Source organism: Cyrtonyx montezumae, unplaced genomic scaffold (assembly GCF_038088225.1).
Source record: "Cyrtonyx montezumae isolate F1298 unplaced genomic scaffold, pur_monq_1.0 scaffold_23, whole genome shotgun sequence".
Classification (NCBI taxonomy): domain Eukaryota; kingdom Metazoa; phylum Chordata; class Aves; order Galliformes; family Odontophoridae; genus Cyrtonyx; species Cyrtonyx montezumae.
Genome location: NW_027071970.1, coordinates 1,838,573 through 1,854,190, shown reverse-complemented (window position 1 = coordinate 1,854,190; position 15,618 = coordinate 1,838,573). Strand labels below are relative to the sequence as shown.

At 51.6% G+C, this 15,618-nt stretch overlaps 2 protein-coding genes across 2 annotated transcripts; both read left to right on the top strand.

Annotated features, from left to right (window-relative positions):
- The first annotated feature begins 216 nt into the window (after positions 1–216).
- Positions 217–2,724, top strand: LOC136050083 (pleckstrin homology domain-containing family A member 4-like). The gene is made up of 6 exons (XM_065738702.1): positions 217–288; positions 826–930; positions 1,307–1,379; positions 1,556–1,653; positions 1,800–1,903; positions 2,361–2,724. Exons 1-6 carry the CDS (start codon positions 217–219, stop codon positions 2,722–2,724), a joined length of 816 nt encoding a protein of 271 aa, XP_065594774.1.
- Positions 2,725–2,812: 88 nt separating this feature from the next.
- On the top strand, positions 2,813–15,200 carry NIPSNAP1 (nipsnap homolog 1). Its single transcript, XM_065738639.1, has 11 exons — positions 2,813–2,912; positions 3,666–3,793; positions 3,903–3,948; positions 4,207–4,301; positions 4,448–4,518; positions 4,605–4,745; positions 4,959–4,990; positions 5,188–5,282; positions 5,401–5,484; positions 5,558–5,629; positions 15,126–15,200. The coding sequence occupies exons 1-10, from the start codon at positions 2,821–2,823 to the stop codon at positions 5,620–5,622; spliced, it is 849 nt and encodes a 282-aa protein (XP_065594711.1). The 5' UTR covers positions 2,813–2,820; the 3' UTR covers positions 5,623–5,629; positions 15,126–15,200.
- The last annotated feature ends 418 nt before the right edge of the window (positions 15,201–15,618 follow it).

Genomic DNA, 15,618 nt, shown 5'->3' with positions numbered 1-15,618 from the left:
AGGCCCCATCTCAGCGCCACAGTGCCCCCGCACACCACAGAATGGGGCCTCTGTGCCACGGGGCGGGTGAGGGCTGAATGGGACCATTCATAGTGCCCCCCTCCCCTCCAACCGCCCCCACAGGGACGCTATGGCTGACGGCAACGCTGCAACCCCCTGGGGCCCCGGCAGTGGCACCCAAGTGGGCATGGGGAGCTGGGGGCCAGAGCGGGAGATATGTGGGGTATGGAGGGTCCGAAGGGAGCTACGGGGGATATGGGAGTAAAAGGGAACCAAGGGGACTGGAAGGTAAATGGGGAGATGGGGGGAGGCATAATGGATATTGGGGAAATGGAGCTGTCCAGGAGGAGCCTGGGGATCTATGGGGGGGTATGGAGGAGTCCAAGGGGACCCAAGTTAGTAGAAGGCCTATGGGGGATAAGAGGGGGGTCAGGGTGCATGGGAAATTAAGGGAGGGTATCTGGGTCACAAGGGAGCCTGGGGGGTGGGGAGCATGATGAGCTATGGGAGGATATGGAGGACTGAGGGAGTTGGGGGATCTATGGGATGGTATGAGGGTATCCAGGGGGCAGTGAGGGCATGGGGATCTATGGGGGAGTATGGGGCAGTCCAGGGGAGCCATGGGGAGCTGACTGAGGGCTGGGGGAGCATGGGGAACTTTGTGGGAGCACATGGGGGGAGAAGGGGGCATGAGGAACAAAGGTAAACACAGAAGGGAATGAAAGGGGACCCTGGGGAGTGGGGACCAGGGAGACAAGGCAGGGGGTCACAGGGCCCTGAGGGGATCCCTCTGAGCCCCCATCCCTGGTGATCCCCCATGCCCAGCCCTGCCGTCCTGTGCCGAGGGTCCATACCTTTGGGAAGGGGGAGCAGGCAATGCGGAGAGACCACCGCATCCCTCCGACCATGAGGGGCTGGCTGCACAAGCAGGTGGGACTGGGGAAATGTGGGGTTGTGGACCACAGGTTATTGGGGAGGGGGGATCCAGGGGGACTATGGAGCTGGGGGTGCTGGGGGGAGGGTTATGGGGTTTGGGGGATCTGAAGGGTTTGTGGAGGGTCAGTGGGTGCTGGAGGTTAGGGCTAGAATCTGGGTTTTGGGGATTGCTAATGGGGTTATGGAGTTTGAAGAGGTCTGGAGGGTTAGGATGCTGGGAGGGCTATGGGTCTTGGAAATGTTTGGAAATGTTGGAGGAGTCTAGCTGGATTGGAGATCCTGGTGGGTTATGGGATCTAAAGGGTTTGAAGGAGAACTCAGGGGGCTGTGTGTTTGGGGTTCTGGCTCAGCCCCCTTTTTACCTCCCCAGGACAGCTCGGGGCTGAGGCTGTGGAAGCGGCGCTGGTTTGTGCTGGTTGATCTCTGCCTCTTCTACTACAGGGGTGAGGTGGGGGGCAGGTGATGGGGTTGCGGCAGAGGTCAGGGGCCTCTTAAGGAGCCATGGAGTGGGGTCTAGGGGAACTCAGGGGATCAGTGGAACCTCTGCTGTATGACTGGGGCTCTGTAGGGTTTGGAGTGGTCCCTGGGGCTGCCCCCCTGAATCCTTCCCTGCCCCCAGACAGCAGCGAGCAGCAAGTGCGTGGGGGGCTCCCCCTACCCGGCTACAGGATCCGCGTTCTGGCCCCCAACACCGGCAGCCCTCGTTTCCTCTTCATGGTCAGTCCTGTTGGGGGAGCCCCAAACAAGGGACCCCAACACCTGCCACTCTGCAGCAGAGGTTGGGGCCCCAAAGCCCAGCTCCCCATGTGGCTGGGTGAGGGCTGGGGGGGCCCAGGCCCATTGCTGGCTCATTACTCCCCCAGGTCGAGCACCCCGGGATGAGGAGCTATGTGCTGGGGGCCGACAATCCTGAGGAGCTGGGGGCCTGGACGTGCAGCTTGCGGCACTGTGCCTCTCCCCTGGGGGGGTGAGCCCCAAACTCACGGGGGGCTAGGGGTATGGGGGTGTCATGGGGAACGCAGGGGCCACGTGGGGAGGATGGAGGATATGGAAGGGATATGGGGGGGCATGGAGGGGATAATGCTGGGCTGTAAGGGACTCTGGGGGGGGATTACAAGGAGGTCGTGGGGGGGTGGGGAGGGGCACAGAGTGTCCCGGGTAGACACCGTGTAGGGGTCGTGGAGGGCAATGGGGGATGTGGAGTAGATATGAGGAGGCTACAGGATGTCACAGGGCCTATGGAAGCCAAGGGGGGCTGTGGAGGGGCCATGTGGGGGCAAGTAAGAGTTGTGGTGCACAAAGTGAGGGTTACAGAGAATGATGGAGGGAGGTGGGAGGCCGTGCAGAGCTATGGGGGACCGCGGGGGCCGTAGAGCTCCCACAGCTGGGGGGGGGGGCTAAGCGTCTTTTAACCCCGCCCCCAGCCCGCTCCCGCCCCGCCCCGCGCTCCCAAGCGTGCCCGCCCCGGAAGAAGCCCCGCCCCACGGTCAGCTCCGCCCCTGCGTGGCAGCGGCCAATCAGCAGCTGACCCCGCTGGCCGACGGAGGGCTTAGGGATGCCAAAGGAGGCCCCGCAGCCAATCAGGAATCGACTTTTCCAAGCGACCCCTCTGATTGGCTCCTCGAATCTGGAGGCACGGCCGCGCAGGCGTCAGCCAATGAGACCTCGTTGTGGCCATGGGAGCAGAGCGTTGCGTGCAGCCAGGCGCCCGAGGATGGGCAAGAAGGTGTGGCCAACGGGGCGGCGCGGCAGCCAATCAGAATCACCCTGCTGCACGCCAGCTTCTGAGGGCGGGGCCAGAGCTGCGCCGTGCCCAATAGGGGTGGAGTCTGTGGTGGGCGGGGCTGGGTATAGCCTCGCCCCCAGGACGCCCCGCCCGAAAAGATGGCGGCGGCGCGGGTTGGAGGCGTTGCGGCGTTGCTGCGGCGGCTGCAAGGCGGCGGTGGCGGCGGCTGCGGGGCCCTCAGCGGGGCGCGGTGAGCGGGGCCCGGCCCCTCCATGCCCGCCCCGCGGCCCGGAACCCCTAGGGCTCATCATCTCCCCAGGCTCCGTCATTCCCCTCAGGCCCCATCGTGCCCCCAAAGCCCCATTTCCTTCTCAGGCCCCGTCTTTCCCCTCAGGTCCTGAAACCCCCATCCCCCGTCTCTTGCCCCATAGCTCCTGTCTCCCCCCCAAACCCCATTTCCGCCCTGCCCCTGGCCCCCCTCTCAGCTCCCATCTCCCTTCTTTTGCTCGTCCCCCAGCACCCATCTTCCCCCCTACAAAGCCCCCAGCTCCCCCAGTCTTTCCCCTCCAGCATCCATCTCACGCCCTGTGCCCCCATCTCAGCCCTGTCTCCCCCAGCCTCAGCCCCCAGCTCCCCGTGCCGTGGCTCAGGGCCTGCTGTCACCCCATGCCCTCACCAAGCATCCAGGGCCGCTGACCCTGCGCCGTTAATACATTACCAGGCCCTGCTGCTCTGTGGGCAAAGGTCTGACTGAGTGCACCACCTCTGTGTCATCTCTTGTCACCCCACATCCCTTGGCAGGGCCATCCAGGGTTCCCTGAAATGAATGAGACCTCTCCCTGGGGGGCACTGGGTTGGGGGGCATGCAACTCTGGGGCTGGGTGGGAATGGAACAAGGTCCCTCCTCTGCTTTGCATTTCCCCCCCACACCCCACGTCAGACCACAGTCATTGTGCCCAGCTGTGTCCCTCCCTCTGGCCCTACTGATGGCACGGTCCCTCAGGGCATACTCACGGGATGCTGAGGGCAGCTGGTTCCGCTCCCTGTTTGTGCACAAGGTGGATCCCCGCAAGGATGCCCACTCCAACCTCCTGTCCAAGAAAGAGACCAGCAACCTTTACAAGATTCAGTGTGAGTGGCCCCACCGGCAGAGGGTGCACACCCTTCCCAGGCACCTTGATAACACAACCACTCATCCCACTCCGTGCTGTGACAGTATCTTGCCCTCTTTCCCCCGCAGTTCACAATGTGAAGCCAGAGTGCCTGGATGCCTACAACAGCCTGACGTGAGCTGGGGGACTGCCCAGTGTCCCAGCAGGGGTTGGGGGGGAGTGGTGGGGCAACTGTGGGGTGTCGAGAGCAGTTTGGAATCCCTTGTGCTGGGCTGAGGGCAAACAGGGATGTTGGGAGCATTCTGGAACCAGAAACTCAGCACTTTTCTTGCTGAGAGGCACAACTGCTGCTTGCCAGCCCCAGCCACCCCCTTTCTCCCATCTTGGCCAGCCCAGGAAAATCCCAGAAACCATCTCCTGTACCCCCTGCAGGGAGGAGGTGCTGCCCAAGCTGCACTCAGATGCCGATTACCCTTGTGACCTGGTTGGGAACTGGAACACATGGTATGGGGAGCAGGACCAGGCAGGTGAGGGCTACACTCCTGCAAGAACAGACAACCAGACAACCCTGCATGACCATGACCCCAAGGGGATGTGGGATGAACCCTGTTCACTTGGGAGGGGGGCTCCCTGCTGCCTTCAACCCCTTCCAGACCTTGCTGTCCCATCCCAGTGCACCTTTGGCGCTTCTCTGGTGGGTACCCGGCCCTCATGGACTGCATGAACAAGCTCAAGCAGAATAAGGTACTGCTCACATCAGTGGCCAAATGGGGTGCCTTGTGGGGTGCCCCCACTCCCATCATCTTGCCTTGATCCTCGGCTGTCTGCAGGAGTACCTGGATTTCCGCAAGGAGAGGAGCCGCATGCTGCTGTCCCGCAGGAACCAGCTGCTGCTGGAGTTCAGCTTTTGGAATGAGCCCCTGCCCCGCAAGGGCCCCAACATCTATGAGTTGAGGACCTACAAGCTCAAGGTGAGGCATGAGGTGTTTCAGTGGGATGCAGGCACCACGGGCGTGGCACTGGAACCCAGGGGAACCCAGGGCCCTGCTGCACATGCTGGGGTCTGCAAAGCAGCCTGTGTGGTCCTTTGGGGCTACTTGCTGCGGATTGGCCCTGGGCAGAGGGAGAAGGTGGTGGTTGGGGTGCAGCTGCCTTATGCTGTTGTTTATTTCCTCTATTTGCAGCCAGGGACCATGATCGAGTGGGGCAATAACTGGTGAGTGGCTGCTTTATCCAGCTGGTGTTCTGAATACGGCCAGGTGATGGTGATGCTGGCGCTCAGAGCCACTCCTGCATCTTTGTTCTTGGATGGCGATGAGAGCCTTGGCCGCTCTGAGCATGGGGACACTGGAGCTGAGCAGTTGAGCAGCAGGAGGTGGGGACAGCTCCTTGTGCTTCTCCCCATTTTGCCAGGGCTCGGGCCATAAAGTACCGCCAGGAGAACCAGGAGGCAGTGGGCGGCTTCTTCTCACAGATTGGGGAGCTGTATGTTGTGCACCACCTCTGGGGTAAGCAGGTTGTCTCGCCCAGCCCACCCTGGCAGTGCCTCCACCTTGTGTGTCCCAAACCCCAGCCCCAAGGCCTGGGGGCTGCAGGGAGGTTAGGAATGAGGCTTTTCCCCTGCAGCCTACAAGGACCTGCAGTCCCGTGAGGAGACAAGGAACGCAGCGTGGAGGAAGCGGGGCTGGGATGAGAATGTTTACTACACGGGTGAGCACACGGGTGTGGGGTTGTCCCTGCTGGGAGGGCTGCGAGGTGACCCCGCTCCCATTCTGTTTTGCAGTGCCACTGATTCGGACAATGGAGTCACGAATCATGATCCCCCTGAAGATCTCCCCACTGCAGTGAGCTGGGACTGCCTGCCTGTCACGGTGTTGTCCGTGACAGTTGTGAAACATGTAAAGGTGATTCATGTCAAAGATAAAAAGTCAGAGCTGCTGACACAATACCTTCGGACTGGCATTAATTCCAATTGGTATACAAAGTTACTTGAAGGAGTACAATGTCCTTGTGAGACATGGAAGGATAGAACTTTATCTGCATTTCAAACACCAGTCTTGTGTAACAGAAAGCGTATTCCTCACACCAAGGGGTGAAACTAACACAGACCTTGGAAGATGAGCCTGGAATGCACTGAAAGATGGGGCCAGTGGCCCTTTTCGGGGTACTTAGCTTGGGGAAGCTGATCCCTGGAAAGGGACCACATGGCACCAAAGGTGCTCCTCCCTTACTGATTTATGTGTTGGGCCAGCTGTGTTAAGCTTATCTACCCCTCCTAACAAAATACCAGTGAGGGGCTCTTCCCCTTCAAGGTTTGAAGATTTACATCAAAATCAACCCTTAAGTGTAATCCTCTCTATAAATCAGAGTTTGGAATGTGATGAATATGTATGAACTATACTTTTAAATAGGTATTCTTTCTTTCTTTGCAGTGTGTCGTTGGTGGAGCGAGACTCCCCGGCACACCCAGCGCTGCTTGCTTATTGCTTTCCACCTTTTGATTATAATAAAATATTCTAAAAACTCAGATTGGACTCTGAGCGTTTATGACAAAGTGGTGACCCCGACGTGATGCGACTGGACTCGAGCGGGACATCCCGACTCCCGGGGAGGCGCCCTACCTTTTTGGTAGCCTCGAGAGAAAAGGATCCTTGCCCGACCTTTCGCATCACACGAACTTGGGAAAGCAATAAGCAAGGAAAAGAGCTCCCTTGGAAAAACTGCAGTAAATATCCTGTAATTCTTGTGCACGAAGATCCAGGCGAAAACTTCGGACTGTGAGTATCGCTTGGTTGGGAGGGCGAGTTCCGGGGTGGAGAGAATTAAGTTGAGGAAAGCCTCTCGAGAGGGTGGTTAGAAATTCCCAGGGACCCACAGAGAGGCCCAGAGGAAGGGAATAGATCACCTAGAATTAGGAGGGGAAATAGCTTAAAGAAGGAAACCCCGGAATAAGAATATGGGGCAGAGAAAGTCTAAGTCTGCTGACCCCAGGAGGGACCCACGGAGAGGTTCCAAGGATAAGGAAGGGAGCGAACTACCAGAGATACCCCCGGACAGTCCCCTGGGGTTAATGATAAAACATTGGGATGATTGTCCATCCCACGAAGGTAAAACCAAGGAAAAAATGGTTTATCATTGTATGGAGGTATGGGCTGGAAAACAGATAAGACCTGACAGTGTGTATTGGCCGATGTTCGGGTCTTTTGAGGATTGGATATGTCGTGCTCTAAACATTTACGTAACTACTAAAGAGCCCTTCAGCCAGGAAGAAAGTGATTATGCCAGCCTTTGGAAGGGATCCTGGGCACATGTCTCCCTATATGCAGTAAGGGAAAAAGAGGACAAGAAGGATAGAGGGGTCTCTTGGGACCCCCTCGATAATTTACCTCCCCCATACGAGGGGAGGAGGAGGAAAGTATACCCCTTCTACCAGGGGAAGAAACTTCTCCTTCGGCGCCACCTAATTCCCCCCCCGCCTCCCACACTAGGAGCCGGACAAGAGAAAAGCAAAATGCAGGCACTGAGAAGGAACAGGGGGAGGGGACAGCGCTCTTACCTCTCCGAGAGGTTCCCCTTGGAGGGAATATCGGGGGGATAGGATTTGTATCAGTTCCCCTGAACACCGGGGACATAAGACAGTTTAAGAAAGAAATGGGAAACTTGCTAGATGACCCCATAGGTGTCTCAGAAAGGCTAGATCAGTTTTTAGGGCCTAACATCTATACATGGGATGAATTGCATTCGATCCTAGGAATGTTATTTACAGCTGAAGAAAGAGGAATGATTAGGATGGCCGGTATGCAAAACTGGGATAGGAGACATCAGCAAGGTCCGGCCGCAGAGCGCAAATGGCCTAATCAGAAGCCGGTCCATGATCATCAGAATCCACAGCATAGACAGGACATGGCAGATTTAAGGGAAATAATAATTCAGGGAATTCGGGAAGCTGTCCCAAGGGGGCAAAACATAAATAAGGCTTTTAGTGAACATCAAGGGAAGGATGAAACCCCCACAGACTGGTTGGAGAGATTGAGGAAAAGTTTACAAATGTACTCAGGCGTAGACCCTGCTACCCTTGTGGGGCAGGCACTATTAAAAACCCAATTTGTGGCCAGGTCCTGGACGGACATTAGAAAGAAATTGGAAAAATTGGAGGATTGGCAAGAGCGGGGATTAGATGAATTGCTGAGAGAAGCACAGAAAGTCTGTGTGAGACGGGATGAGGAAAACCAAAAAGCAAAGGCCCGAATATTTGTCGCGGCGGTAAGAGAGGCAAAAAAGGAGGAGGTATCTAGGAAAAGAGAAAACCCTAGGAATACTAATAGGGGCATTAAGAAGCCTCCTCGAAAAGGATCAGAACAAGGAATAGAATGTTATTATTGTGGGAAGAAAGGACACATGAAGCAAAATTGTCTAAAAAAACGACAGGATGAGGAGGCATTTAAAGAAGAATAGGGGTGTCAGGGGCTATACATCCTGGGGACGAGACAAACTAGAGAGCCCTTGATAAAGTTAAAAATAGGTCCCCAGGGAGAGGAAGCTACTTCTTTAATAGATACTGGAGCTGAAAGGTCCACCATACAGAAACTACCCAAAGGGTGTGTAATAAGCAAAGATACAAGCCTTGTAGTTGGGGCAAAGGGTGAACCCTTTCGGGTCCCAATTGTAAAAGGTGTGATGATTGAAGCTGAAACCAAAATTTGTGTAGGGAATGTATTAGTTGTTCCTGAGGCAGAATATAACTTACTGGGAAGGGATTTAATAGTGGCATTAGGGATAAACCTCGCTGTAAATAAAGGAGAGAGAATTTCAAGACTGTGTGTTCTCACCCAAAAAGACGAGGAGGGAATAAATCCCCAGGTGTGGCATGCAAAGGGAACTATAGGAAAATTGGAAATTCCACCCATAAGAGTTAGGGTACAAGATCCTGAGTGCCCCATTAGGGTGCGACAATATCCTATTTCAAAGGAAGGTAGACGGGGATTAAAGCCTATTATTGAGGATCTGATCCAACAACAAATCTTAGAACCTTGTATGTCCCCCCATAACACCCCAATATTGCCTGTAAAGAAACAGGATGGGACATACAGGTTAGTGCAGGATTTAAGAGCGGTGAACGAACGGACCCTCACCCGGTTTCCAGGAGTGGCTAACCCATATACATTATTGAATCAGGTATCCCCGGAATACACATGGTATAGTGTGATAGATTTAAAAGATGCCTTTTGGGCTTGTCCCTTGGCAGAAGATAGCAGGGATTATTTTGCCTTTGAATGGGAGGATCCAGATACCCTTCGGAAACAACAATATAGGTGGAAGGTTCTACCTCAAGGGTTTACGGAATCTCCAAATTTATTTGGGCAAGCATTAGAAAAATTGCTGGAGCAATTTGCCCCACCCGAAGGAACAAAATTAATTCAGTATGTGGATGATTTACTAATAGCTGGAAAATCAGAGAAGGAAGTTAGGAACTGTACCATGGGATTGTTAAACTTCCTAGGGGAAAAGGGGCTGAAAGTATCCAAATCAAAACTACAATTTACAGAGACTAAAGTTAAATATTTGGGACATTGGATTAGTCAGGGATCAAAGAAGCTAGACCCAGAGCGTATTTCAGGGATCCTGGCCTTACCCTACCCTAGAACTAAGAGGGAGGTAAGACAATTATTAGGGCTACTGGGGTATTGTAGACAGTGGATAGAAAACTATAGCAGTAAGGTAAAGTTTTTATACGAAAAACTAACTGCCACCAAGGTTTGTTGGGATGAGGAGGATGAGAGTAAGCTGGAGAAATTAAAAGGGGATCTAATATCAGCCCCTGTCCTAAGCCTACCAGATATAACTAAGCCCTTTTACTTATTTGTGGAAACCACAGATCATACAGCATATGGGGTATTAGCTCAAGACTGGGCTGGGAGTAAGAAGCCTGTAGGATATTTTTCTAAATTATCGGACCCTGTCAGTAGAGGGAGGCCCACCTGCTTACAAGCAGTGGTGGCGGTAGCTTTGTTGGTGGGGGAGGCAAAAAAGATTACTTTCGGGGGAAAAATAACTGTATATGCTCCCCATGATGTGCGAGGAATCCTACAGCAAAAAGCAGAGAAATGGCTAACAGACAGTAGGCTTTTAAAATACGAGGCAATATTAATTAATTCGCCAGGATTGGAACTTAAAACCACTCAGGCACAAAATCCAGCTCAGTTTTTGTTCGGGGAAAGTGAGGGAAGCCCCAGTCATAGCTGCATAGAAATGGTAGAATTACAGACAAAGATTAGACCTGACCTGGAGGAGGAGGAGTTACTTGAGGGAGAAAAGTTGTTTATAGATGGATCTTCTAGAATACTGGAAGGGAAGCGAAAATCAGGATATGCTATAATTGATGGGAAAAATTGGAAAACAATTGGGGCAGGCCCTTTAAGCAACAATTGGTCAGCTCAGGCTTGTGAACTCTATGCATTACTAAGGGCCCTTATAATATTAAAAGAGAAATCAGGGACTATATACACTGACTCTAAATATGCCTTTGGGGTAGTACATACCTTTGGGAAAATATGGGAAGAAAGAGGGCTTATAAATACCCAAGGGAAAGGGCTTATACATGAAGAACTAATTAAACAAATCTTGGAGGCCATTAGGCTCCCAGAGACCATTGCCGTGGTTCATATAAAAGGACATCAAAAAGGGCTGCAATTCCAAGTAAGGGGAAACAATCGGGCAGATGAGGAGGCAAAAAGGGCAGCACTTCTAATACTCGCTAGAAAAGAAATAGGAGCCCAAAATGACAAAAAGGAGACTCTAAAAATTTATACTCAAAAAGAGAGAGAGAGCTTTGAGAAATTAGGAGTAAAATTGAATGATAATAAGTGGATCTTACCTGATGGCCGAGACTTATTACCAAAGAACTTTGCCCGAAGGATTGTGCAGCAAATGCACCAAAGAACCCACTGGGGAACTAGGGCCCTGGCAGATCATTTCCTAAAATTCTATGGGTGCATAGGGATATTTGAAGTAGCAAAGCAAGAAACAAGAGGTTGCTTAATTTGCCAGAAGGTTAACAAAAGAAATCTACGACAAACACCCTCAGGGGGAAGACCATTGGCACACAGACCTTCTGAACGAGTACAAATAGATTTTACTGAATTACCAGAGGCAGGAAAGTATAAGTATTTACTAGTAATAGTAGACCAATTAACTCATTGGGTAGAGGCATTTCCCACAACTAGGGCCACTGCTCAAACAGTGGCCAAACATCTCTTGGAAGATATTATCCCCAGGTATGGTTTAATAGGGGTTATTGACTCAGATCAAGGAACTCATTTTACCTCCCGAATTTTGAAAGGCCTAGCAGAAGCCCTGGGGATAAGGTGGGAATATCACACCCCATGGCATCCACAAAGTTCGGGGCGGGTAGAAAGGATGAATGGTACCTTGAAGGCCCAGTTAACTAAGTTAATGTTAGAAACTAAGATGTCTTGGATAAAATGCTTACCTTTAGCCTTACTTAATATTAGGAGTATGCCCAATTCAGAACATGGGATATCCCCCTATGAGATGCTGTATGGAATGCCTTATATTCAGGGAATACCCATCGATCATCCCAGACTGGGAGAGAGTACTGTACAGCAATATATAACAACTCTGACTAAGAACTTGGAAGAACTAAGGGAAAAGGGGCTGTTAGCTCAAAGTACCCCCTTAGAATTTACAATACACAAGATAAAGCCAGGAGATAAAGTGTTAATAAAAACCTGGAAAGAAACTTCGTTAACCCCATGTTGGGAGGGACCTTTTCTCGTTCTCTTAACTACAGAAACAGTGTGCGCACGGCAGAGAGGGGCTGGACTCACGCCTCTGTGTAAAAGGCCCCATGGACACTAAGGACTGGAAGGTTACATCGTCTCCAGGAGAACTGAAAATACGAATTCAACGATAATGTTCATGCAAGGGACTGAATCGCCCCCTTTAAGGATAAGTGTGGATGTTACCTTGTTGCATGACTTGTATGTGTTATTATTGTAAGGAGAAGTGGTGATACCACTGCAGGGGGGGGTGTCTGCAAAAGGAGAAAAAAAAATTTTGCAATGAGTAATTGGAGGTAGGACGATTATATATATATATATATAGGGAGGGAGGTGACTGCTAAGGGAACTCAGGCTCCTGACAGAGAGGGTGAGAGCTCTTCATTCACAGGACCAAGGAACAGGGAGCAGAAAATATAAAGAATAGAGGACTACCAACAAAACTGGGTGCCCTGTAGTGTTCGACTTGTGAGAATACAAATTGGGAAATTTGGGGCAGGGCTGTGCAGGATATGACTGCTCGTATGGAGCCCCTGAAGACTATCCTTGCTGCCGAGAAGATGGTTTACCCCGCTGCCGGATGCAACCCGGTAGGCGGAGGAGGCAGAGGGATGAGAGAACGGTGGGGTATAGTGATGCTCTTAACCATACTGAGCTATCCTGGCAGTGGAACTGCAAACCCATACTCAAAGTGCCACCAATACGTTAAATACAGTCGAACCACAGAATGGGCATTATCATTCCATACCCACATAAACGCGGCCTGTTATGATAGGAACGCATTATAATTGCTAGGCATGACCTCTGGGTGGCAGCTAACGAAGGAAAAAGTGGATTTATAAATGGCCGTGCTTGTCCAAAGGGAGAGGAGAACATCTGTTTCACTAAATCAGGGATGTGGGGATATTCTGATGGCGGGGGGGGTCCAAGATCAATACAAGGAAGAGCTAGTGAGAAATGTTACCAAGCAACTGCAGGTCAAGCAAAATGCAGGAAAACAAAATACAGAAGAACAAAATGCAGGAAAATAAACAGTCACCCCTCTATGATGAGGTGAGAAAAATCCTAGGGGAATCTGGACCTACCAAGGGGGTTAACCTGTTCATTAACCTTATGCAAGAAATTGCCACTGAATTAAATATATCCTCATGTTGGATATGGGGGGGGTCTCAGATGACAGAACAATGGCCCTGGAGAGGGGAGGGACTAGAACCATGGCAATTACTAAATTGGAATCATACTCACAGGTCAACTGAAATGAGACCAGAGGGATGGATACTTAGTCATGAAGTTATTGGACAAATCTGTATATCAAGGGAAGGAAGGCAATTTAAACGACATTTGGGAGTTACCCCCTGCAAAATGGTATTAACCACAAACTCCACGGAGGGAGCGGGACATTGGTGGCCCGGCCCTCCCCAGGGATACTGGACAAATAATTGTACATCTCTTACTAGTACTCCCTATGTTGGAAGAATGAGAGCAATGAAAATCCCTTCAGGGAAATAGAAGCCTTAAAGGAATTTTGGGAAGAGCCGGGAAGGAACGTCTCAGATTGGAGATCTCCTGACGGACTATTTTGGATCTGTGGAAGACGGGCATTTAATAAATTGCCAAAAGACTGGAAAGGCACTTGTACTATTGGGATAATACAACCAGCCTTTTTCCTATCACCTAGACAACGGGGGAAAACTCTGGGAGTGCCACTATACGAAACTCTGGCTAGACAAAAACGAGAATTAAAAATAGGAGGGACTCAAACCTGGAAGGATGATGAATGGCCTCCACAGAGAATAACAGAATACTACGACCCAGCTCTGTGGGCCCAAGATGGTAGTTGGGGATATAGAACTCCCATCTATATGCTGAATTGAACTATTAGGTTACAAGCCGTGGTAGAAGTAGTAACAAACCAAACAGCAGAGGCCTTAAAATTAATAGCCCGACAACTCTCACAAACCAGGGCAGCAGTATATCAAAATCGGTTAGCTCTAGATTACTTACTGGCGGAGGAAGGAGGGGTCTGTGGAAGGTTTAACACCTCTGAATGCTGTCTCGAAATAGACGATAGCAGACAAGCCATAACAAATATCGCAGAAGAGATAAAAAGAATTGCCCATGTTCCGGTCCAGAGGTGGAATTCAATTCTAAACGAGGATTGGTGGAATCAATTATTTGGGGGCGCGTGGTGGAAACGACTGGGTTTCATGATACTGTGTGGGATGATTGGACTAATATTTATACCTTGTATAATTCCATGCCTCATTCGGATAATACCTTCCGTGATACAAGGAATGCAGATTTCTGCAATGCCAATAGATCCAGAAGAAGCAAAGTCTGGAAGGACCCACAAATTGATGGTAGTAAAAACTGAAGCGGCTCCATTTTTGCAAGCTGCTAGGAAAGCAGGATTGAATTTAGAATACCGGACACGAATCACTGATGGGGATCAAAAAGGAAATGGGGGATTGTGAAACATGTAAAGGTGATTCGTGTCAAAGATAAAAAGTCAAAGCTGCTGACACAATACCTTCGGACTGGCATTAATTCCAATTGGTATACAAAGTTACTTGAAGGAGTACAATGTCCTTGTGAGACATGGAAGGATAGAACTTTATCTGCATTTCAAACACCAGTCTGTGTAACAAAAAGCGTATTCCTCACACCAAGGGGTGAAACTAACACAGACCTTGGAAGATGAGCCTGGAATGCACCGAGAGATGGGGCCAGTGGCCCTTTTCGGGGTACTTAGCTTGGGGAAGCTAATCCTTGGAAAAGGACCACATGGCACCAAAGGTGCTCCTCCCTTACTGATTTATGTGTTGGGCCAGCTGTGTTAAGCTTATCGCTACCCCTCCTAACAAAATACCAGTGAGGGGCTCTTCCCCTTCAAGGTTTGAAGATTTACATCAAAATCAACCCTTAAGTGTAATCCTCTCTATAAATCAGAGTTTGGAATGTGATGAATATGTATGAACTATACTTTTAAATAGGTATTCTTTCTTTCTTTGCAGTGTGTCGTTGGTGGAGCGAGACTCCCCGGCACACCCAGCGCTGCTTGCTTATTGCTTTCCACCTTTTGATTATAATAAAATATTCTAAAAACTCAGATTGGACTCTGAGCGTTTATGACAACAGTGACCCAAGGGAAACCGAGAAGGGAGAGAAAAAGAAACTGCGTCAGTGGCCGCGCGGCCGCCCGAGCAGAGCCGCGCTCCGGGAGGGGGAGGGGGAGACAGCGGGAAGAGATGGGTCTACAAGAAAACAACGGCACGATTTGAGAAGGAACGGTAACTTTACTAAATCTAATAAAATTGAACAATTGAAAGAGAGATAAAAATTTCCAACCCAAAAGCTATGAGCTTACGTTAAGGAGGACCTGCAGGGGAAGCACACGTGCTGAACCTCCACGGCAGCCCAGAGCAACGCGCCCAGACCGAGCGCCGCCTGCATCCGGTGCGGAGCTCCGCCCCTCTGCTGCTCCCCCAGCATTAACTCCTTCACTGCTGCGTGATGCTCTGATGTGGAATACCGGCATCAAAACCACAAAACCACACTGCCCTAGCTCTGCTGGGAAGTGCTGGGGGCATCTTCACTCATTTTGGGGCATCTTGGGGGTGGGGGGAGGGCAGGGAGGGGGAAAGGTGAGAGCCCAAGCCCCTGTGCTCAGCTCTCCCCAATTTTTTGGGACCTCCGGGTGCTGCAATGCACCCCATGTCATTGTCCCTCCATGCTGGGGGCAAACCTTCCAAAGCCCTCCCTCAGGAGGCTGGGGGCTGCTCTTAATTACCGCTAACGAGCTGCTCGTCGGGTGCCTGTCCCCGCCGGGCTGTGGGATGTCGCCAATTAAATATTTAATTGCCAGCGTCCATGTCTGGAGAGTGGGGGAGCGCTGGGGACACGGGGACCCTCACGCATGAGTGTTCCATACGCTGAGCCCCTCGGGAGTGCCCCCTGCACCCTCGGTGTCCCCGATGCTATGGGGGACCCCGCACCACGCGATCGCCGGAGCGCTCCGTGGCGGCGGCAAAGGCCACGCCCATCT